Source organism: Anomaloglossus baeobatrachus, chromosome 5 (assembly GCF_048569485.1).
Source record: "Anomaloglossus baeobatrachus isolate aAnoBae1 chromosome 5, aAnoBae1.hap1, whole genome shotgun sequence".
NCBI lineage: Eukaryota > Metazoa > Chordata > Amphibia > Anura > Aromobatidae > Anomaloglossus > Anomaloglossus baeobatrachus.
This window is the reverse complement of record NC_134357.1, coordinates 304685778-304711865: the sequence shown is the minus strand read 5'-3', so window position 1 is coordinate 304711865 and position 26088 is coordinate 304685778. Positions and strand designations below refer to the sequence as shown.

At 46.7% G+C, this 26088-nt stretch overlaps 1 protein-coding gene across 1 annotated transcript in view; it reads right to left on the bottom strand.

Moving 5' to 3' along the window:
* ACSF2 (acyl-CoA synthetase family member 2) overlaps window positions 1-26088 on the bottom strand; it is a 168971-nt gene that overhangs the window by 36000 nt on the left and 106883 nt on the right. Inside the window, exons 9-10 of the mRNA XM_075347503.1 lie at window positions 24782-24870; window positions 22170-22246 (exon numbers count right to left, since the gene is read on the bottom strand). Coding sequence (XP_075203618.1) covers window positions 22170-22246; window positions 24782-24870 — 166 coding nt within the window. The remainder of the gene's footprint in view (window positions 1-22169; window positions 22247-24781; window positions 24871-26088) is intronic.

Below are 26088 nucleotides of genomic sequence, written 5' to 3'. Positions count from 1 at the left end.
CTAACAGTCTAGAATGAAGACCTACAATAAGAATAGAAAGTATTCAACAATATATTTGTGTGGTTGCATGCATACAAATCAATAAAAATATCATACATTAATTGATGGATGGTGCATCTGTTATGACACAATACACACTCCAAAACACTGAAATTGCCATATCAAGATGGAAAAATCGTTAAGAAAATCACAGGAAGGACAGACAAGTTAATGATATGCAAATGATGAAAAAATGGGAACAAGATTTTTAGAACATTTAAATTTATTCAATATCAAGAATAAGTGACACATGCCAAAATACACACACACACACACACACACACACACACACACACATTGGCATGCTATTAACTATAATACTTTAATCGGCCCTGAGCAGGGCAGATCAAAGTGCGCCTGCACAGGACCTCAGTGCCGGCGAGTGTGTATGATGTAGAACGCATCATGCACCTCGGCTTCAGAAGAAGAAAGACCAAGATGGCCAATAGAGGAGGCGCCAGTCCCGGAGAACAGCGCCACCCATCTGACCAGTCTGCACCGGAGTGACCTTCTAGGTGAGTATTATAAATTGCTTTTTACATTCTACACAGCGGTCTGGGCTCTTATATACAGCATGTTAGAATGCTGTATATAAGAACCCACTGGTGGTGGCCGCAGCTTATAGGCCCCAAAACTGGTGACAGGTTTACTTTAAAGGAAACCTGTCAGGTGCAATATGCACCCAGAACCATGAGCAGTTCTGGGTGCATATTGCTAATTCCTGCCTAAGGCTACAGTTAGGTCCAGAAATATTTGGACAGTGACACAAGTTTTGTTATTTTAGCTGTTTACAAAAACATGTTCAGAAATACAATTATATATATCATATGGGCTGAAAGTGCACACTCCCAGCTGCAATATGAGAGTTTTCACATCCAAATCGGAGAAAGGGTTTAGGAATCATAGCTCTGTAATGCATAGCCTCCTCTTTTTCAAGGGACCAAAAGTAATTGGACAAGGGACTCTAAGGGCTGCAATTAACTCTGAAGGCGTCTCCCTCATTAACCTGTATTCAATGAAGTAGTTAAAAGGTCTGGGGTTGATTACAGGTGTGTGGTTTTGCATTTGGAAGCTGTTGCTGTGACCAGACAACATGCGGTCTAAGGAACTCTCAATTGAGGTGAAGCAGAACATCCTGAGGCTGAAAAAAAAGAAAAAATCCATCAGAGAGATAGCAGACATGCTTGGAGTAGCAAAATCAACAGTCGGGTACATTCTGAGAAAAAAGGAATTGACTGGTGAGCTTGGGAACTCAAAAAGGCCTGGGCGTCCACGGATGACAACAGTGGTGGATGATCGCCGCATACTTTCTTTGGTGAAGAAGAACCCGTTCACAACATCAACTGAAGTCCAGAACACTCTCAGTGAAGTAGGTGTATCTGTCTCTAAGTCAACAGTAAAGAGAAGACTCCATGAAAGTAAATACAAAGGGTTCACATCTAGATGCAAACCATTCATCAATTCCAAAAATAGACAGGCCAGAGTTAAATTTGCTGAAAAACACCTCATGAAGCCAGCTCAGTTGTGGAAAAGTATTCTATGGACAGATGAGACCAAGATCAACCTGTACCAGAATGATGGGAAGAAAAAAGTTTGGAGAAGAAAGGGAACGGCACATGATCCAAGGCACACCACATCCTCTGTAAAACATGGTGGAAGCAACGTGATGGCATGGGCATGCATGGCTTTCAATGGCACTGGGTCACTTGTGTTTATTGATGACATAACAGCAGACAAGAGTAGCCGGATGAATTCTGAAGTGTACCGGGATATACTTTCAGCCCAGATTCAGCCAAATGCCGCAAAGTTGATCGGACGGCGCTTCATAGTACAGATGGACAATGACCCCAAGCATACAGCCAAAGCTACCCAGGAGTTCATGAGTGCAAAAAAGTGGAACATTCTGCAATGGCCAAGTCAATCACCAGATCTTAACCCAATTGAGCATGCATTTCACTTGCTGAAATCCAGAGGTAAGACGGAAAGACCCACAAACAAGCAAGACCTGAAGGCTGTGGCTGTAAAGGCCTGGCAAAGCATTAAGAAGGAGGAAACCCAGCGTTTGGTGATGTCCATGGGTTCCAGACTTAAGGCAGTGATTGCCTCCAAAGGATTCGCAACAAAATATTGAAAATAAAAATATTTTGTTTGGGTTTGGTTTATTTGTCCAATTACTTTTGACCTCCTAAAATGTGGAGTGTGTGAGACTGTGACCGGGGTTATCTATGACGGCCGGTATGTCTCGCCCCGGTTGTGCTCACTCCATGATAATCCACTATAGGGTTAATGCTGTTTTCCCTACAGGCTGAAGGGAGGGATAAATAGATTCAGGAACAAGGGCAGGTGTGCCGGGTGTGAGGGGGTGATCACATCTCCCTGAGTTCTCTGCCGGAAAGGCACCTATGTACTATTGTGAACTTTTTCTTTGGAATAAACCGTGTGCTGTGAACCTTGGTGCCTGGATCCCGTGTCTTCTGCAGCGCAGCCGACGACGCTACCTCACATATGGTGGAGAATGCGGGCATGACAGCCGGTGAGGTGTAGCATCCATCCCTGGTGACCCAGCTGCGCATGTCCTGGATTCGAGCGGCTATACTACAGCCCAAACCCGGCGACGCCATGGAGGACATACTAAAGCATTTGGCTCAGGCTAATGCACAGCAGCAACAGGCTAATGCACAGCAGCAACAGACCAATGCACACCTGCTCCAATCCTTGCAAATGCAGGAAAAAAAATTCCAAGAACAGATGGATCAGGCCAATGCACGTCAGCAGCAATCCTTGCAAGTGCACCAAGAACAGATGGAGCAGGCCAATGCACGTCAGCAGCAAGCCTTGCAATTGCAGGAAAAAAGGCACCAAGAACAGATGGTTCTCCTGGCCAAGTCGATCCGTGCCAGACCGGCAGCAACAACCCCGGGACCGGATGACGACGGCAGCGTCCGGAAAGCGGTGAGACAAGCGTTGCAAAAGATGACCCCGGGTGATGATGTGGAAGCGTTCCTGGCGGTGTTTGAGCGGGTGGCCGAGCGGGAAAAGCTGCCGACCCCGCAGTGGGCTGAGGTATTGTCGCCCTATCTGACGGGGGAACCCCAAAAAGCGTACCTGGACCTCTGTACCGAGGACGCCATTGACTATGTGACCCTGAAAGCCGAAATACTGGCTCGGTTGGGGGTGAATACCTATGTACGGGCTCAGCGGGTAAATCAGTGGTTCTTTGAGGAAGCCAAACCCGTACGCTCCCAGGCCTATGACTTGTTGCATCTTGTAAAAAAGTGGTTGCAGCCTGACACTCTGAGCCCGGCGCAAATGGTGGAAAGGGTAGTAGTGGATCGTTTTGTGCGCACTTTACCCGTCACCGTTCAACGGTGGGTCGGACAGGGTGACCTGAGTACCCTGGACCAATTAGTGTCCCTGGTAGAGCGGCATGTGGCTACGCAGGACTTGATACGGGACACTGAGACTTTGCGTACCGCCCGTCGGTCCGGCCCCTCCAAGCCTAGGGCCAAGGACCCACCGCTGACACCGGTGCGGGAGTCCGCTACCGTCCCGTCTGAAACCACACACTCCGTCCCTGAGGTCCGGAAAACTATGTACCCTAAACGACAACTCGTCAAGGGGGTGTCCTTCCCTATTAGATGTTGGCGGTGCCAGCGGGTGGGACATATGGAAGCCCAGTGTCCACTCACCCCGGAGCCCATGGATTGTGGGGTTACCCGGCGGGGTTCAATGTATGCTCAGGTGGTGTGTACCGCTGACCTGGTCTACCCAGAGACTGAGCCCCACTTGTGCCAAATTCAGGTGAATGGATGTCCGGTTACAGGCTTGTTGGATTCCGGAAGCTTAGTGACCCTTGTGCGATCAACCCTAAGGGCTAAAGTAAAGGCCACAGGACGTACCGTGGGGGTGGTTTGCATACATGGGGACCGCCGAGACTATCCCACGGGGATAGTCACCATCACAGCACCTTGCGGTCAGGTGCAACATGAGGTGGGACTTATTAATACTCTTCCCTATGATGTGATCCTAGGAAGGGATCTGCCCTATTTTTGGACTTTATGGAAGGGACCTCCTAAGTCCCCTCAGATATTGGTCAGTCCGGGACCTGAGCCCTACAATCCTGAATCCGGGACGCCTGCCGTAGGGGTCCCCATGATAGGGACAGGATGTGAACCTGATAGGTCGCCCCTAGAGGTATTGGCAGGAGAGGCTGAGACGGTCGAGCCCATCCCGGAGTTGGAGGCGTCCCCGGATACGTTTGGGACAGCCCAACTCCAGGACCCTACATTAATACATGCCCGGAGTCGGGTGACAGTAGTTGACGGGGTGGCACAGCTGCCTGGTGCCCAGGTAAGATACCCCCATTTCGCTCTTAAGCAGGATTTACTCTACCGGGTGGATGAAATACGGGGCGTAGGGGTGGAGCAGTTGGTGGTGCCCCAGCCGTATCGCCGGCGGGTCCTCGACTTGGCTCATAAACACCTGATGAGTGGTCACCTAGGGGTCAAGAAAACGCAGGAGCGAATATTGCAAAGGTTCTATTGGCCCGGGGTCTTTGGGGAGGTAAAACGGTTCTGCGAAACCTGCCCGGAGTGTCAGCTTACCGCACCCCTGACCCACTTTCGCAGTCCGTTGGTACCGTTACCCATTATAGAAGTCCCTTTTGAACGGATAGGGATGGATCTGGTGGGGCCCCTCGTAAAGTCTGCTCGAGGGCACCAGCATATCCTAGTGATCGTTGACTATGCCACCCGGTATCCAGAGGCGATACCTCTCAGACATACTGCAGCCAAGCTTATAGCTCGGGAGTTGTTTGCTGTGTTCTGCCGGGTGGGGTTGCCCAAGGAGATCCTTACGGATCAGGGGACCCCATTCATGTCTAAAGTGACCAAAGAGCTATGCCGGCTACTCCAGATCAAGCAGTTGCGTACGTCTGTGTATCATCCTCAGACGGATGGTTTAGTGGAACGATTCAATAAAACCCTTAAAACCATGCTCAAAAGGGTGATTTCCAAAGACGGGAAAGACTGGGATATGATGCTTCCCTATTTGATGTTTGCCATACGAGAGGTGCCACAGGCATCCACGGGGTTTTCGCCTTTTGAATTGTTATACGGGCGACATCCCCGGGGATTGTTGGACCTGGCAAAAGAAACCTGGGAGCAGGAGCCCACCCCCCATAAAAGTGTGATTGAACACATTTTGGGTATGCAGAACCGCATAAGCGCGGTCATGCCAATTGTGAAGGAGCATTTACAGGAGGCTCAGGCCGCGCAAAGCGGCCGCTACAATAGACAAGCCACCGTGCGGACCTTTAATCCCGGGGATCGGGTGTTGGTATTGATTCCCACGGCGGAGAGTAAATTCCTGGCTCAGTGGCAAGGCCCCTACGAGATAAAGGAAAGAGTCGGGGTGGTTAACTATAAAGTATTGCAGCCCGGTAGGCGGAAACCTGAACAAATATACCATGTCAACCTATTAAAACCTTGGCAGGAACGGGAAAGCCTGATGGCTGTTTTTTCCCCACCTCCCTCCTCTTCGGGTCGTTCACATCCGGCTCCAGCGACCTCCGGAGAGGACGAACCGGAAGTAAGGATTGGAGAAGCCCTCACCAAGACTCAGAGGCGAGAGGCCAGACGGTTGGTTCAGCAGAACCCCGATGTCTTCTCCGAGCTGCCCGGTAGGACCAGTCTGATACGACATGATATTGTCACCGAGCCCCACCTGAAGGTACGCCTGAAGTCATACCGAGTACCGGAGGCTCGACGACAAGCCATATCGGAGGAAGTAAAGACAATGTTACGCCTGGGGGTCATCGAAAAATCCCGGAGTGAATGGGCTAGTCCGATTGTCCTAATACCAAAACCCGATGGCTCCTTAAGGTTCTGCAATGACTTTAGGAGATTGAACGAAATATCCAAGTTTGATCTCTACCCCATGCCCCGGGTGGATGAGCTGATTGATAGGCTGGGACAGGCGCGATATTTTACCACGCTCGACCTGACCAAGGGGTACTGGCAGGTGCCACTAACGGAGTCCGCCAAGGAGAAAACCGCTTTTGTTACGCCGGAGGGTCTCTTCCACTATGTTGTCTTGCCTTTTGGGTTACATGGCGCTCCGGCCACGTTCCAGAGGTTGATGGACTTAGTGCTGGAACCCCACCAGGCGTATGCATCAGCGTACCTTGATGACATCATTATTTACAGCTCCGATTGGCAGACCCACTTGGAACAGGTACAAGCGGTGGTGGACGCGCTTCGAACAGCCGGATTGACAGCCAATCCCAAGAAATGTGCGTTGGGACTCACGGAAGCCCGTTACTTGGGCTACGTGATAGGCCAAGGAGTGATTAAGCCCCAAATTAACAAGGTTGAGGCGATCCAGAAGTGGCCTAGACCCCTGACCACGAAACAGGTTAGGGCCTTCCTGGGTATCGTGGGGTACTACAGGAGGTTTGTAAAAGATTTTGCGGGACTATCAGCCCCCTTGACGGACCTTCTCAAAGGCAAGAAGTCCGTCATGGTGCGCTGGACTCCGCAGGCCGAGGACTCCTTCCGGGCCCTGAAGGAGGTCCTGTGCGGACAGCCCGTTCTGGTCAACCCTGATTTCCGGAAGGAGTTCATAGTACAGACTGACGCCTCGGAGGTCGGCCTGGGGGCAGTGCTGTCTCAGGTGGTTCAGGGGGAGGAACATCCCGTCACCTTTTTAAGTAGGAAGCTCACCCCTCCCGAGCGGAATTATAGCGTAGTGGAGAAGGAGTGCCTGGCGATCAAGTGGGCCTTGGAGTCCCTACGCTATTACCTGCTGGGACGTCAGTTTCGCTTGGTGACGGATCACTCTCCACTGGTCTGGATGAGGTCCGCCAAGGAACGGAATGCCCGGGTTACCCGGTGGTTCCTTTCTCTGCAGAACTTCCGGTTTACGGTTGAACACCGGGCCGGTAGGTTGCAGGGCAACGCCGATGCCTTGTCCCGCGGCCCGTGTTTGACGGCAGGAGTTCAACCCCGCACGCTTGAACTGAGGGGGGGGGTATGTGAGACTGTGACCGGGGTTATCTATGACGGCCGGTATGTCTCGCCCCGGTTGTGCTCACTCCATGATAATCCACTATAGGGTTAATGCTGTTTTCCCTACAGGCTGAAGGGAGGGATAAATAGATTCAGGAACAAGGGCAGGTGTGCCGGGTGTGAGGGGGTGATCACATCTCCCTGAGTTCTCTGCCGGAAAGGCACCTATGTACTATTGTGAACTTTTTCTTTGGAATAAACCGTGTGCTGTGAACCTTGGTGCCTGGATCCCGTGTCTTCTGCAGCGCAGCCGACGACGCTACCTCACAAGTGTTTATAAAGAAATGTGTACAATTCCTACAATTTCTATCAGATATTTTTGTTCAAACCTTCAAATTAAACGTTACAATCTGCACTTGAATTCTGTTGTAGAGGTTTCATTTCAAATCCAATGTGGTGGCATGCAGAGCCCAACTCGCGAAAATTGTGTCACTGTCCAAATATTTCTGGACCTAACTGTATGTGCGCATGTGTGTCTTGCATGCAGTTACGCTGCGTTCTGCACCGCAGCGTAACTGCATGCGTCCTGCATCCCTAGCACAATCTATGAAGATTGTGCATGAGACGTGCGTACGTCTTATTATAACGCAGTGATTCGGCTGCTGCCCAAAGCGTGCATTCTAAGAAGTGACATGTCACTTCTTTCGTGCACTTTGCATGCTGTCTATAGGGAGAGGCAGCATGCAGAGCGCACAAATTCTGCAGGCACTAGGCGCTTCAGAACGGAGCTTTTCAGCTGCGCTCTGAAGCGGACCTTTTGTGTGCGGTGCAGAGTGCACACATGCGCACACAGCCTAACTGTCCCTGTATACACTACCATAGATAAAGGCATCTTTAGAAAAAGTACTTTTAAAGATTGTTTCTTATATGCTAATAAGGCTAGGGACTAGTCCCAAGGACATGAGTTCCCCTGGCTAGTCGGCCCCTTAGCATGTTAGCACGCTCCTGTGGGCGTACTAACATGCTAGTGAATGTGCAGTGATGCTGCACATACCTCACTCTTCCTGGCGGGCGGCATAGGATGGATGCGCGTGATCTGGAGTGCCCTGGATTTTCAATCATGCACACTAAATTGATGCCAGGTGATGCTTCCCGGCTTCAGTGAGGAATAGTGTACATGACCGGAAGTTCTGGGACAGTGCGCATCCGGCCGCCAGTAAGACTGAGGTATGTACGGCGAAGCTGTGCATTCATCCGCATATTAGTACGCCCACAGGGGTGTGCTAACATGCTATATGGGCCAGCTAGCCAGGGGAACTCACGCCCTTGCGACTAATCGTGGGCCTCATTAGAATATCATAAACAATATTTAGAAATACTTTTTCTAAAGATCTCTTTATCTATGCTAGTGTATACAGGGACAGTTAGGCAGGGATTAGCAATATTCACTCAGAACTGCTCGTGGTTCTAGGTCAGTGATGGCGAACCTATGGCACGCGTGCCACCAGGGGCACGCAGAGCCCATTCTGCTGGCTCGCGCGCTGTGTCCTCATCCTGCCGCTTTGAACTGCTGGTGCGGTGGTGCCGGCAGTTCAAAGCTGTGTTGGAGCAGAGGAGACATTTCTCCACGCCCTGACACTCCTCCTTTCCCAGGCTGCAGGTCTGTTGCCTAGGAGACGGAGAAGCGTCAGTAAGGGGCGCCGGCGTAATGATTAATGACGTCTTCTGTCCGCGTGGGAACTGAGGACCCAGCGTCGCGCAGCAGTGGAGCGAGTGCTGGAAGGTGAGTTGTGTTTTTTTTTTTTTCTTAGAACTTGTGTGCGGCTGAGCCAAGGTGGGGATGGGGGGGCCAGTGCCAGCATGGGGGGAGGGGGGAGCACACATGCCAGCATGGGGTGGAAATATGGAAACATACATGCCAGCATGGGGGGGGAGGACATACATGCCAGCATGGAGGGAGGAGAACACACACATGCCAGCATGGAGGGAGGAGAACACACACATGCCAGCATGGAGGGGGGAAAACACACACATGCCAGCATGGAGGGGGGAAAACACACACATGCCAGCATGGGTGGAAACATACATGCCAGCATGGGGGGAAACATACATGCCAGCATGGGGGGGGCGACATGCATGCCAGGATGGGGGAGAAACATGCATGCCAGGATGGGGGGGAACATGCATGCCAGGATGGGGGGAAACATGCATGCTAGCATGGGGGAAACATGCATGTCAGCATGGGGAAAACATGCATGCCTGGATGGAGGAAACATGCATGCCAGGATGGGGGAAAACATACATGCCAGGATGGGGAAAACATGCATGCCAGGATGGGGGGAAACATGCATGCCAGGATGGGGGGAAACATGCATGCCAGTTTGGGGGAAATATGCATGCCAGGATGGGGGGAAACATGCATGCCAGGATGGGGAAAACATGCATGCCAGGAAGGGGGAAACATACATGCCAGGATGGGGAAAAGATAGATGCCAGGATGGAGGAAACATGCATGCCAGGATGGAGGAAGCATACATGCCAGCATGGGTAAACAAACATGCCAGGATGGGGAACAATGCATGCCAGGATGGGGAAACATGCATGGCAGGATGGAGGAAACATACGTGCCAGGATGGGGAAAACATACAGTTAGGTCCAGAAATATTTGGACAGTGACACAATTTTCGCGAGTTGGGCTCTGCATGCCACCACATTGGATTTGAAATGAAACCTCTACAACAGAATTCAAGTGCAGATTGTAATGTTTAATTTGAAGGTTTGAACAAAAATATCTGATAGAAATTGTAGGAATTGTACACATTTCTTTACAAACACTCCACATTTTAGGAGGTCAAAAGTAATTGGACAAATAAACCAAACCCAAACAAAATATTTTTATTTTCAATATTTTGTTGCGAATCCTTTGGAGGCAATCACTCCCTTAAGTCTGGAACCCATGGACATCACCAAACGCTGGGTTTCCTCCTTCTTAATGCTTTGCCAGGCCTTTACAGCCGCAGCCTTCAGGTCTTGCTTGTTTGTGGGTCTTTCCGTCTTAAGTCTGGATTTGAGCAAGTGAAATGCATGCTCAATTGGGTTAAGATCTGGTGATTGACTTGGCCATTGCAGAATGTTCCACTTTTTTGCACTCATGAACTCCTGGGTAGCTTTGGCTGTATGCTTGGGGTCATTGTCCATCTGTACTATGAAGCGCCGTCCGATCAACTTTGCGGCATTTGGCTGCATCTGGGCTGAAAGTATATCCCGGTACACTTCAGAATTCATCCGGCTACTCTTGTCTGCTGTTATGTCATCAATAAACACAAGTGACCCAGTGCCATTGAAAGCCATGCATGCCCATGCCATCACGTTGCCTCCACCATGTTTTACAGAGGATGTGGTGTGCCTTGGATCATGTGCCGTTCCCTTTCTTCTCCAAACTTTTTTCTTCCCATCATTCTGGTACAGGTTGATCTTTGTCTCATCTGTCCATAGAATACTTTTCCAGAACTGAGCTGGCTTCATGAGGTGTTTTTCAGCAATTTAACTCTGGCCTGTCTATTTTTGGAATTGATGAATGGTTTGCATCTAGATGTGAACCCTTTGTATTTACTTTCATGGAGTCTTCTCTTTACTGTTGACTTAGAGACAGATACACCTACTTCACTGACAGTGTTCTGGACTTCAGTTGATGTTGTGAACGGGTTCTTCTTCACCAAAGAAAGTATGCGGCGATCATCCACCACTGTTGTCATCCGTGGACGCCCAGGCCTTTTTGAGTTCCCAAGCTCACCAGTCAATTCCTTTTTTCTCAGAATGTACCCGACTGTTGATTTTGCTACTCCAAGCATGTCTGCTATCTCTCTGATGGATTTTTTCTTTTTTTTCAGCCTCAGGATGTTCTGCTTCACCTCAATTGAGAGTTCCTTAGACCGCATGTTGTCTGGTCATAGCAACAGCTTCCAAATGCAAAATCACACACCTGTAATCAACCCCAGACCTTTTAACTATTTCATTGATTACAGGTTAACGAGGGAGACGCCTTCAGAGTTAATTGCAGCCCTTAGAGTCCCTTGTCCAATTACTTTTGGTCCCTTTAAAAAGAGGAGGCTATGCATTACAGAGCTATGATTCCTAAACCCTTTCTCCGATTTGGATGTGAAAACTCTCATATTGCAGCTGGGAGTGTGCACTTTCAGCCCATATTATATATATAATTGTATTTCTGAACATGTTTTTGTAAACAGCTAAAATAACAAAACTTGTGTCACTGTCCAATTATTTCTGGACCTAACTGTACATGCCAGGATGGAGGAAACATGCCACGATAGGGTACATTTACCAGGAAGGGGAACATTTACCAGGATGGGGAACATGCCAGGAAGGTGGACATTTACCAGGATGGGGGTACATGCTAGGAAGGGGGACATTTACCTGGATGGGGGTACATTAACCAGGATTGGGAACATTTACCAGGATGGAGGACATTTACCAGGAATGGGGTACATGCCAGGATGGGGGAACATTTACAAGGATGGGCAATATGTCAGAATGGGGTACATTTACCAGGATGGAGGACATTTACCAGGATGAGGTATATTTACCAGGATGGGGCCATGATGGGGACAAAGATACCAAAATGTAGGAAATATATATCAGGATGGGGGACATGTTTACTAAGAAGTGGCCCAGGATGGGGGACATAACTACACAATGAAAGGGGAGGGGAGCAACTTGTACGTCTTTATGGGATTTCAAGATGTTCAGAATTTGAAATGTAGATGTGGATTACAGGGTGACATCTGATTGCATTCCAGGCTAAAATCTCTGTCTAATATGCTGCAATTTTTCCAGAAAGATCAATCCAACTGCTGTGTCTGGAAAGGGCTCAGTTTCAATGTGTGGTAAGCAGGCATGAGCGTGATGCCCCCTGCTGAGGAGAAAACTGCAAAGGTAGGATTAAAATCAATTATTTACATAATAGGATTGGTTGGCACTTCGGAAAAAAAATTGGGTTTAGGGCTACAGTTTGGGCACTCGGCCTGTGGAAGGTTTGCCATGACTGTTCTAGGTGAATGTTGCACCTGACAGGCTCGCTTTAATCATGATATGTCATGATTCTTTTCCTGTTGCGGATCCATTAGCTTTGGCACAGCTGAATCCTGGACTCCATGGTGATTTGGGACTAATAAGCGATGAGCTGGATTATACATTATACAGAATATGTAATACTGCACTATTCTGTAAATAGCCAATTAGTGTATGCACTTCCATAATATAGGTGTTGTACAAGTGAAATTGATGGTTGAATAAGCCAGTCACCTGACTGTGGTTTTTCATTTACAGAACAGGAAAAACAATATACATTGCATTTAAACCTTGGCTGTGCATTAACAAGGAAAACGGTGTTGTCTTGAACTATGGTAGTTATGTAAAATGACTACATGAACATTCACAACATTTAAAGGGCTTGTCCAGTTAGACGTTTTTACTCCATTGGCTTCCTATGCTTACAAATGACAGCCGGACTGCGGCTCCTGCGCCCGATCCCTCCTGCAGCCTCCGGCCTTTGCTGAGATGACTGCAGCCATGACGTCACATGGACATCACTAGTATAGCTGTCTGTCATTTAGGCTACTTTCACACATCAGTTTTTTGGCATCAGTCACAACCCGGCGTGTGCCTGATGCAATGGATCCGGCGCAGAATATGCAAAAATGGATGCGCCTGATCCTTTTTTTTCACAGATCCGGTATACCTAATCCGTCAAAAAAAATGGATCCGGCGCATCCGTTTTTGCATTCGTTTTGTCTGTTTTATTGCCGGAACCGTTTTTTCCAATACATTGGAGCATGCTCAGTTTACAAAAACGGATCCGCCGGCCGCATCCGTTTTTTGCCGCATTATGCCGGATCTGGCGTCCATAGGCTTCCATTGTAAATCTCGCCGTATCACGCCGTAACGCGATGCGTTTTTTTGTCAGAGACAAAAAACGTTACAAGAGACATTCCATCCAGTCGCCGCATTAGCCAATTAAAGCCGGATGCAACACAAGGCCATCAGGCACAATCCGGCGCTAATACAAAACAATGGGGATAAAACGGATCCGGCGCCGGATCCGTTTTATCCGTTTTCTTCCGGATTGTGCCTGATGGAAAAAAACTGATGTGTGAAAGTAGCCTTATAGAACAGGAAGCTCAGAATGAAAAATAAATTACTCAGAGAACCCCTTTATCTGCTTCATATTATATTCTCCATTTTTATATGCTAGAGAGAAAAACAGCCATCATTTCTTGTATCAAAGTGAAATAAGAATGGTGGCCCAACTGTCAGCATCGGTTCATATAAACAAGAAAAACAGTACACAATGAAAATAATTAATATAAATTATACTTCTGTTGGTTGCACCAGAACACATTATGTGGATAAATATATTGTTCCTTTTCAAAAAATGTGAAATCTCTTCAACATACTGCTCTGATTCTGGACGGTGGGTTAACCGTCCGGTTGTAAGAGTCCATTCAATGCAATGTAATCCCACACTGCTGGCCAAATACCTGTGCTTTTCACATAATGATTTAATCTCCAGATGCAGCAATTATATAAACCAGAGAATCTAAAATATCAGTCGTCTTACAGCTCCTGTAATAATGCCATCCGCATATGTTAGGCCCCAGGTGTGCTGGAAATTTAAGAAGCAGTTCCCTGCATGATTGTTTTCTGTTCTCCATAGCAAAACAGTCGGAGGGGCATGGAGTCTTCTTAATCTTGGATCACTGGTTGCACTGTATTCTCAGGGAATGAGAACTACAAACAGCCCCAAGCAGGAATATTGACAATATACAGTGTGTCCACCTATATCCTGTCCACCGCTATTAACTTGAGAAAGGCGGCAGCTATAGACATAGAAGTGGTGTCTAGGTATAATAAAGCATTCATGCACTACGCAATGAAATCACCTATAGCACCACCTGGTGGAAAACAACGGAGATAGCATTTTTATCTCGAAAACAGAACGAGATAGAGAAAAAAAGTGATTACAAAGTTGTAGGGCATCATCAATTCAATACGAATCGACACCTTGCATACAGAAATGCTGATATGAAACCCCTGACCCCCCAAAACATTGAATGCTGGTCATGCATATGGCGCTCATTTAAGTTTAATACTCAAAGTGGCCACCGTCAGCTGCAATGCACATCTGGACTCTGGACAGCATACTGTATCTTGCTGCACGTTGTGCAATATGGTAGGTGACACGTTTGCACAAGCATCTGTGATACGTCGTCGTAGGTCCTGCAATGTTGCTGGAGGGGTTGCATACCCCTGCTGTTTGATATGACCTCACACAAAGAAGTCCAATGGGGTCAGGTCAGGTGAGAATGGAGGCCACTCCACGCAGCCACCATATCCAATGACTTGTAGGAAGGTCTCCATGAGATATCGCTTCACGTCCGCAGCCTTGTGAGTTTTACATGTTCTAAATCATAGCATTTCTTTATGCAAGGTGTCGATTCGTATTGAATTGATGATGCCCTACAACTTTGTAATTCACTTTTTTTCTCTATTTCGTTTCGTTTTCGAGATAAAAATCCTAACTCCGTTGTTTTCCACCAGGTGGCGCTATAGGTGGTTTCATTGCGTAGCGCATGGATACTTTGCCATATCTAGACACCAAATCTATGCCTATAGCTGCCGCCGTTTTCAAGTTAATGGCGGTGGACAGGATATGGGTGGACATGTATAGAGTCTAAGGGGAGAACTTTTGTTCTTGCGGAAACTGACAAACCAATCTGGCTGTCAGTGGTGAGGAGTCTTATAGCTACAATGCTCCTCTGGGATATATTCAAATTGTCTCTTCACGGAGCAAGGAGACGATCTCTAGTGCTGCCTATTGGAAGTAGCAATCCAAAAAGTCAAAAATGGCCCTTTAACAAGCCTTTTCATATGACCTAGGATTTATGCCAGATCAGAACCTCAATTTGCAGACATAGTGTTTCGGGATGATTGTCCTTCGTCAGTGCAAAGTCATACTTTGCACTGATGATGGACAATAATCCTGAAACACCAGGTCTGCAAATTGAGATTCTGATCTGGCATAAATCCTAGGTCATATGAAAAGGCTTGTTAAAGAGCCACTTTTGACTTTTAGGATTGCTACTTCCAATAGGTGGCACTAGAGTTAGTCTCCTTCGTCCTTGAAAAGACAATTTGACAATATATAGGCACTTGGCGCCAATAATGCAGAACAGAATAAGCAACTTTGCAGAGATAAAATAGTTTTCCCACTAATCTAAATGACACTAATTCATTAAAAAGAAACAAAAATATTGCAGCCTATCATTTAATTCATTTTAGAAAATGCCCCACTCCAAAAACTGTTTTACAACATGTGTGTCTTGGCTCTTTTTTAATTAGGTCAGTTGGTGCTGGTCTCTCTGCCCTTACATCGCCTGCAATTCTCTAAAGGCCCAGTCACACACAACGACTTACCAGCGATCCCGACAACAATTCCACCTGATAAGGATCGCTGATAAGTCGCTGGGAAGTCGCTGGTGAGATGTCACACAGTCAGACCTTACCAACGACACAGTAACGATCAGCAACCTGTATAACGATCTCAGCGGGCGTTGGGACCGTGTTAGGAGGTCTTTGGTAGGTGTCAAACCCAGCGATGTGTACTGCCCAGCAGGACATCGCCTTTTAAGAAAATGGTCAGGACCATTCAGCAACGACTAGAGATCTCACAGCAGGAGCCTGATCGCTGGTATGTGTCACACATAACGAGATCGCTGGCGAGATTGTTGCCGCGTCACAGAAACCGTGACTCAGCAACGATCTCGTTAGCGATCTCATTGTGTGTGACGGGGCCTTAAGAGCTCTCTGTTCAGTGCTTGCAGAAGCCAGCTACCCCAGGGTTCCTTTATATTCCAGCAATCTGTTGATATTGGCCTTGCACTGGCAATGTGTCAAGCCACCGATTTACATCATGGCAGTGGTCTATGACCCCTGTTATTCTCTTCCTAACTGAACACAGACAGAAAAGATTGTAACCCAGATCTTTTAGTAGGTACTGGCTCCTCTATACAAAGGCTACATGTTATGAGGAAACAGGCAGCAAGGAGAATAAGTTGGATCCATAGTGGGCAAGGCAAATGCTTGCTCTTCACATGAGAAGTAGCCTTCACACTACAGCATTTTGAATTGTGGATGACTACGAGATACCCTTGAAAGCAAAGCAAGGTCCGAGGCTGCCCACATTTCACCGAGACAACCCAGAAGTGAGCAGCTTCCATGGGGCAATAAGAATAATATGCAGTCATGGCTACAAGTGTTGGCACCCTGGAAATTGCTCCAGAAAATGTAATATTTCTCACAGAAAATTATTGCAATTACACATTTTGCTATACATGTTTATTTCCTTTGTGTATATTCAACAACACCAAAAAAAAAAAACAACAACAACAGAAAAAGGCAAACTGGACATAATTTCACACACAACTACAACATTTGGCAAGACAAAACTTGGCAAATTTCCAAACTTTGTTTCAAGCATGTGACGCATGGTCAAACTCCCCTGTGGCAGGTAACAGGTGTGGGCAATATGAAAATCACACCTGAAACCAGATAAAAAGGGGAGTTGACTCAGTCTTTGCATTGTGTGTCTGTGTGTGCCACACTAAACATTGAGAACAGAAAGAGGAAAACAAAATTGTCTGACGACTTGACAACCAAAATTGTTGAAAAATATCAAGAATCTCAATGTTACAAGTGCATCTCCAAAGATCTTGTTGTTACTTTGTCTGTGGTGTGCAACATAATCAAGGAGTTTACAACCCATGGCACTGTAGCTAATTTCCATGGATGTGGATGATAGAGAACTGTTGATGTGAGGTTGCAACCGAGGAAAGTACGGATGGTGGATAAGCAAACCCAATCAAATTCCAAAGAAATTCAAGTTGTCCAGCAGATTCAGGGTGCATGAGGGACAGTGTGAGCTATCTGTCAACATTTAAATAAAATGAAATGCTATGGCAGGAGACCCAGGAGGAGCCCACTGCTGAGACAGAGACATAAAAAAGCTAGACTGTAGTTTGCAAAAATGTACATGAGTAAGACAAAATCCTTCTGTGAAAGCGTCTTGTGGACAGATGAGACCAAGATAGAGCTCTTGGGTACTGTTTACTGAAAATGGAATGTGGCCTTCAAAGAAAATAATACAGTACCTACAGTCAAATATGATGGAAGTTCAAAGTTGTTCCGAGGTTGTTTTGCTGCCTCTGGCAGTGGGTGGCTTGACTGTGTACAAGGCATAATGAAATCTGAAGAATACCAAAGGATCTTGGATCGCAATGTAGTGCCCAGTGTCACAAAGCTGGGTTTGCGTCCTAGGTCATGGGTCTTCCAGTAAGACAACGACACCAAACATAATTCAAGAATCCCCCAGAAACACATGGAAACAATTGCTGTTGAGAGAAGGCGCCTTCAAGTATAAGAGACCTGGAGCAGTTTACAAAAGAAAAGTGGTCCAAAATTCTAGATGAGAGGTGTAAGAAGATTATTGATGGTTAGAGGAAACAATTGATTGGTTGCGCACCCTTTGGAATAAATATCTCCAAATATTAAGTTGAGGGTACCAAAAATTTTGGCCAACCCATTTTTAATCTTTTGTGTGAAATTATGTCCAATTTGTCTTTTTTTGTGTTGTTCCAATACACACAGAGGAAATAAATATGTCTAATTGCAAAAAATTTCTGGGAGAAATACCGTATTTTTCGGACCATAAGATGCACTTTTTTCCCCCCAAATATTGGGGGAAAGTTGGGAGTGCGTCTTATTCGTCTGACTATAGGGCTGTGGCTGGGAATGAGGGTGCTGCGGTGGAGCGGGTCATCGGGGGCACGACCAGGCTGTAGCAGCCTGCTGTGACCACGTGGGCCCGCTCATTACATATGCACGCCCATCCTCCCGCCCATCTCTCAGCGCAGAAGCCGGCGCTGACAGGTGGGTGGGAGGACGAGCGGGGACACGCGCATAGTAAAGAGCCGGTCTGCATGATCACCCCTGGCAACTACAGACTGGAGTGATCATGGGCGGCTGTATTCACTGCCCCCCACATGTCATCATCAGTGCGGGGTGCAGTGAATCAGTGTACTCACCCGTCCCCGTGTGTGGAACCGTCCCCCTGCAGCACGCAATGTCTTCCTGTCTGTGCCGGTCAGCTGATCTGTGCTGATCAGCTGATCGGCACAGACAGGAAGACATCGCGATGCTGCAGGGGAACGGCTCCACACACACAAGTCAGCGTGCCAGAGAGGAAGATGATCGGTGCTGCAGAGAGTGAGGAAAAGGTGAGCATAAACGTTTATTTTTTTTCTCTGTGCTATAGGATACAGGCCATATACCAGGATGGTATATGAGCACGATGGGGTCATATAGCAGGATGGGAGTATATGAGCAGGATGGATGGGGGTATATGAACAGGATGGGGGTATATGAACAGGATGGGGGTATATGAGCAGGATGGGGGTATATGAACAGGATGGGGGTATATGAGCAGGATGGATGGGGGGTATATCAATAGGATGGGGGTATATGAACAGGATAGGGGTACATGAGCAGGATGGGGGTATATGAACAGGATGGGGTATATGAACAGGATGAGAGTATATGAGCAGGATGTATGGGGGAATATGAGCAGGATGGATGGGGGTATATCAATAGGATGGGGGTATATGAACAGGATGCTGGTATATGAGCAGGATGGGGGTATATGAGCAGGATGGGGGTTTATAGCAGGATCATATACAAAGCAGGAGGATCATTACCAGGATGGGGTACCTTAGTAGAGAATTTGGGGACATTACCCCATAACAGTGTCAGCAGCAGATCCTCGCCCCATAACAGTGTGTCATGACCACATTTTTTTGCTTAAAGTTTTATTTTCCTATTTTCCTCCTCTAAAACCAGGGTGCGTCTTATAGTCCGGTGCGTCTTATAGTCCGAAAAATATGGTACTTCATTTTGTAGAACAATTTCAAGGGTGACAACACTTTTAGCCATGACTGTATGGGAAGCATTACCTTAAAGGGAACCTGTCAGCAGAAATTTCCCCTAAAACCTCACAGATTCCCCCTCTGCAGCTCGTGGGCTGCATTCTAGAAAGGTCCCTGTTAGTATTGTGCCCACTTTCTGACCAAAAAAAAGAGTTTATAAAGAGGTACCTTTTTGGCTTCGGATTCTATAAATCAGACACGGGGGCGGGCAGCCTGATGGCCGTTATTCTGCCCCCTGGTCCTGTATGCCGCCCCCATCGCTGATTTCCATACTTTTGGACGCCGCCCACTGCTCCAGCCATCCCCGCGCATGCCCAGTGCCAGTCTCACGGGACTGAGCACTGTGACTGCTGGTGACGTGTGCGCAGGCAAGTGATTATGGGCGGGACTGTGACTGTTATCAGCAAGTACCCGCCCATAATCTCGTGAGCGCGCAAACCTCTCCAGCGTCACACTGTGCTCAGTGTAGATGCTAGACTGTATGGGCTGCTTCCAGGTATGACATCCCTTTGTCACGTGATAGTATTTTGAACACGCCCCTATCACGTGACAAAGGGACGTCATCCCTGGAAGCAGCCCATACAGTCTAGCATCTACACTGAGCACAGTGTGACGCTGGAGAGGTTTGCGCGCTCACGAGATTATGGGCGGGTACTTGCTGATAACAGTCACAGTCCCGCCCATAATCACTTGCCTGCGCACACGTCACCAGCAGTCACAGTGCTCAGTCCCGTGAGACTGGCACTGGGCATGCGCGGGGATGGCTGGAGCAGTGGGCGGCGTCCAAAAGTATGGAAATCAGCGATGGGGGCGGCATACAGGACCAGGGGGCAGAATAACGGCCATCAGGCTGCCCGCCCCCGTGTCTGATTTATAGAATCCGAAGCCAAAAAGGTACCTCTTTATAAACTCTTTTTTTTGGTCAGAAAGTGGGCACAATACTAACAGGGACCTTTCTAGAATGCAGCCCACGAGCTGCAGAGGGGGAATCTGTTAGGTTTTAGGGGAAATTTCTGCTGACAGGTTCCCTTTAAACCGTTCCTGTATTACTTCTTTTATCTGCTTTAGAGTTTCTAAAGACCGCTTTACACACTACAATTTATCTGACGATCTCATTAGCGATGTGACACGCCCAGATCATAGTTACGATTTGCCGAGATCGCACATAGGTCGTTTATTAGCGGTCACACGTAACGATCTCACAAGCGACGCAAAATCGTTCAGCGATATATTGTTTGCCCAAGGCGGTCGTGTGGATGTTGCTCGTCGTTTGCAGAGTGTCAAACGTACCAATATGTCTGCTGCGTTCCAAACGATGAACAATATTCTGAAAGTGAACGACGTGTCAACGATCAACGATTTTCACCCTATTTGCGATCGTTCGGAGTCGCACGTAGGTGTCACACGCAACGACGTCGCTAACGATGACGGAAGTGCATCACGGAATCCGTGACCCCGATGACATATCATCAGATAAATCGTAGCATGTAACGCTGCCTTAAAACTTAAATTTTTTATCAAAGTGACGTAAGATGGAACATGTGCACAGCAATTTTGTTTTGACATTGCTGTGCATTATACTCATTTTTTGCGGTGGTTCTGCTGAGCTCTTTCAGGCGGAATAAGCCTAAAAAAGCCGTAGTGTGTACATAGTCTTAGGGAGTTTTTATGTTCTCCTACTAGTATATTTCATACATTTTTTATTAGAGTGAGTCTGATTGCCAGGAATATGCAAGCCCCGAAAAAGAGGTGGTCTGTACATCTATACTCTGTGCATGTGTGATTAACCTCTATCATAGTATATGCACAATACAGAATTATCAGAGTTAAGGCTTCCATACACATCACATGAAAAGTGTCTGAACCCCCTTATTTCGATGCTACCGCCTAACCCAAATGCTCCCCCAACAGATGTTTTCAGAGGAGGTAAGCTGCTGTCACGGGTAATGGCAACAGTTTTCTCCCCTCTCCCCATTGAAAATACATGAATGCTAAGCCGAAATGAGCGCTTATGTATGCGGGTGAGTCGGGAGTGATGGCTAACCATCTCATGTGTGCTCAGATTCAGTTGCTTGCAAGATTGCTTATCTTGCATTTAATAGAACAGCTCCTGATCACACACATATGGGTATCACTCTGACATGAACTGTAAATGAGGCACTCTATTTTCAAGACTGCAAAGTCCCAATAGTCAGATTCTTACTGGCAAGACACATATGGGAAAGCTAATAAATATTGCATACATTTAATGGAAACACCCAGTCAAGGGCCCCCAAAACACCTTGTGTGCCCCCAACCTAGTAGCATATTATTGTCATGCGATGTTTGGCTCTGCACGCACTTGGTAGCATGGTAGCGTCAGACTCTGTTCACACTACAGTAGTCTGACAAGCAACTTGATGCTTCAGAATTGTTCAGCCAGAGCTGGGCATTGACTGATTCAGGTTCACTGGTCTTCAGCCCTGCAGGAGTTGATTCCTGCAGACTGGTGACCAGAATCTAGGAACTCAGGTTGCTTGTTGCCACGTGCAGCTGTCTCTTTCATATTTAAGGTATGGGTTTTGTCCAGTATGTGCCGATAATAGCTTCAGCATAGCTCCAGCGATTCCGGTCTTAATGGTGATCCAGTTCATGGTGATCTGTGTTGCGATTTTGCGTGGTGTGGAAATTCCCCTGTTGTGCGTTACTTTCTTCTCTATTTGTTGTTCCCCTGTACACATATTGTCTCTCCTGTGTGTTTTGAGTGGTTTGTACGCGTTTTCGTTCTCCCTTGTCCATGTCGTTTCTGTGGGGTTTTGTTATTGTGTTTCTGGCCCGCTCCAAGGGTGTAGGAGAGGGGGAGTAAGATCAAGGTCCAGTCAGGAGTCAGGGTCACGCTGGGGGCTCTGACCAGGCTACATCAAGTCTACCTCCAAAATAAGGGACAGCGCAGGGTCTCGAGTATGAGGGCCAGCATAGGGGCCCTTGTTCTGTCATTACATACACCATGACAATTATACATCTACACTGGGATGGAAGTAAACATCACTCAGTAGCTTTATATTGGTAGAAAATGAAAGTAACTTACCAAAATATTTTTCATCGCCGTCTCAAAAGCAAATTTCTTCACAATTTCAGGAGGGGCAATGGACCCAGCAATCACTCCTGCAATTATGGTCAATGACAAGTTATCACAATCTAGTTTTCTTGTAGACCTCATTCTTATTTTATGATAACATCCATATCAATAAGGTAAAAAAGATTCCTCAGAGCATCATTTCGATTTAACACAATCAATATAAAGGCAGTGGAAGAATATCATAATGACGCAATTAAACCAGGTATTAGATTACTTATACATGGATTTCCAAGCACATAGTATCATTGGTTAGACTTGTGAGTACTCCAGATTACATTACATTTACCTGGTGACATTTCCAGGTAATGACATCATTATCCAATTACATAAGAAATATAAAAAATATAGGGAAAGGGAGGAATCACGGAAAAGGGTGCGGGGAAATAGTAACATATTACACACGCAGTTAACCCATGAACGGAAAGACCCAAATGGACGCAAGAACTTTGTTGTCCAAATACCTAGTACGGCTGAAACAAGATTTCAATTTCTCATTAATATATGGTGGCATAGTAATAAATCTTTCCAATAATTTTTATTTAGAAAGTGATTCAATCCATTCCACTTGGAAGAGGAGACTTTATCTGGGAGACTATGTAAGTGGAGTGGTACCTGTCCAGCGTTACAAGATTGCCTTTTCTGCATCTGGGACCAAATCATCGAGAGCAAACTGGTAACAGAAAATCTAAGTATGGTCTGTCCAGTATATTCAGACAGAAGTAATGTGACATCTCCATATGTAAACCTCTACAATGGTTTTTGAAAGTTTGTGAACCCTTTAGAATTTTCCATATTTCTGAGTAAATTTGACCTGAGCCAAAAGCTAAGGGCGCACAGAGTCTTTTTGCTAAGTTTTCAGGGCAGAAACTGAGCAAAAACTCCCAAGTAACGAGGAGTTGTGAGATTTGGAGGAGGTTATCTGCTCCAAACTCTTATTATTCACCAATGTGATTCCTTGGAAAATGTGTATACAGTGGAACCTCGGTTTACGAGTAACTTGGTGTGCGAGTATTTCACTATACGAGCAAACCTTGCTGTAAATTTGTAACTCAGTTTACGATCAAGCTTTGCTGTACGAGCAAATAGTCACCGCACATACTTCTGGTTCCGTACTTTCACCGCACTCTGACCCGCTCTTGCAGTCCGCACAAACACACACAAACACACACATATTATGCTCACCTTACTTTCCGTTCCATTGCCGGCCTCCCGGTTCTTGTAGTTCGCTGGCACAGGATGTGTATCGGGTAACCATCGCAATGATGGAGGAACTTCCACTGTCAGCTGCTTCTCAAAGGCAGCGCGCTGACCAATCAGAGGCAAGCGGCTCCTGCCTTTGACGTCAGCGCTCTGGCAGCGGAAGTTCCTCCATCGTCGCGATGGTTACCCGATACACATCCTATACCGGCGAACTACAAGAATCGGGAGGCCGGCAATGGAACGGAAGGTAAGGTGAGCATAATATGTGTGTGTGTGTGTGTGTGTGTTTGTGTATGTGTGGAATGGCACAATAGGGGGACCAGGATGGACATTGAACAAGTTGTGAAATGAATTCTCTGAGCTTGCATTATTTCCTATGGGAAATTTTGCTTTCCTAGACTAGTAAGGGTGGCTTTACACGCTGCGACATTGCTAGCCGATGCTAGCGATGGCGAGCGTGATAGCACCCACCCCTATTGTTATGACGATATGTGAAGATCGCTGCCGTAGCGAACATTATTGCTACGGCAGCGTCACACGTACTTACCTGCTCGGCGACATTGCTGTGACCGGCGAAGCGCCTTCTTTCTAAGGGGGCGGTTCGCTCGGCGTCACCGCGACGTCACTAAGCGGCTGCCCAATCAAAGCGGAGGGGCGGAGATAAGCGGGACGAACATCCCGCCCACCCTCTTCCTTCCTCATTGCTGGTGTTTAGCAGGTAAGGAGAGGTTCCTCGTTCCTGCGGCGTCACACGTAGCGATGTGTGCTGCCGCAGGGACGAGGATCAACTTCGCCCACGTGACAGCAGCGATAATTGAGAATGGACCACCATGTCAACGAGGAGCGATTTTGGATGTTTTTGCAACGATCCAAAATCGCTCCTAGGAGTCACACACAACGAGATTGCTACAGCGGCTGGATGTGCGTCACAAAATCCGTGACCCCAACGAGATCGCTGTAGGAATCTCGTAGCGTGTAAAGCCCACTTAACTTGGTTTAAAAGCACACTCCCAGAACGGATTGTTCTCGTAAACCGAGGTTCCACTGTATTTAAATTAACAACAGCTGAGAATTTTAGAGTTCATTAAACCATATGGGGACGATGTGGTTTTGACGGAGTTAAGTTTAAACACTTGGAACGAGGGCACACCATGATGATGAGTTGGCATTCATTTTTTTCTCCAAAGAAAGCATACAAGAAATACCAGGCACTGTTTAACAGACCCCACAAATATCTGAAAGAAAAATAATCAGCAAAAACCCTGGAAATGTGTCCTGGAATTTTATATGAATGGTAAAGAAAAATACCCCCCAGTTACAAATGGAAATCCATAACCAGTTTTCATATTTTAACCACATACCAGAGGTTAGAGTAGAGGTATTAGCAGCAAAGTCCGGCTGTCCCAATAGGTCTATATACATTGTAGGAGTCCCGTACATGAATGTACATCTGTAAGAGATTAAAAGAACCACGCATGGAAATTCAGGACACACAAGAGACCTTCATAATAACTTTAAATCATTACTGATGTTTATTCAAAGAGGGTTTCATAGAAATATATTATGCATACTACAACACACATACATACATATATACATATATATAAAAAGGTAGCCTAGGATTTTGACATTGATTTCCTATGCTTAGGATAGGTCATCAATATCTGATTGGTAGGAGTGCGACACCCGCACAAACTGTGGGCAGTATAATTCAGAACCAAGTATTCTAGTCTCAGCCCACCCCTCTCCAGGTTATTGACAGGTCTGTCTGTATGTACACACATGGTAGAGACCTGTCAAACAACCAGAGCATCATTCAAATAGTCACATCTCTCGCTATAGTCTAGCTCAGTGTTTCCCAAACTCCAGTCCTCATGGCCCCCAACAAGTCATGTTTTCAGGATTTCCTTACTATTGAACAGGTGATGGAATCGGAATCATTATCAAGGCATCACCTGTGCTATATTAAGGAAATCATGAAAACATGACCTATTGAGGGTCGTAAGGACTGGAGTTTGGGAACCACTAGTCTAGCTTTGTTTCCTACTAACCTGGAGCAATTCAAAGATAAACATGCCTGGTTGCAATTGTGCAGCCTGCCTCTGACTTGTGCTGTGCATGGCACGAGCAGCATGAATCAGGTAACAGGTTCCCTTTAATATAAAACATAACGTTGTGTGTGCCTGCAGCCACTACCAGTGAGAGCAGCAAGCTTAGTACTGTTGTAATATTAAAGGGAATCGATCAGCAGGTTTTTGCTACCTCATCTGAGAGCAGCATGCTGTAGGCAAGGAGATTCTGAACCCAACGGTGTATCACTTTGATTACTTGCTGCAGCCGTTCTGACACAATCTGAATTTTTACATTTAGTTTACCCCGCCTACACCAGACTCTCTATACTGATTGTACATTGACAGTGAGGTGTCAGAGAAGGGGGTGTGTTGGACTTCTCTGCACCAGAGTTTCAAGACCTGTAATGATAAGGGTCCTACTGCTTAAACAAACATAGCAAATACACAAAAGATTGAACTGTGACAAGACAGGCATGCTTGAAATTTGTGTTAACCCTTGCAGAATGCTGGCTTCAGCTTACATAGCAAAAACCAACTGACAGATTCCCTTTAAAAGGGTTATGTACCTGTGTACATTAAATCATGACTTTGCATAG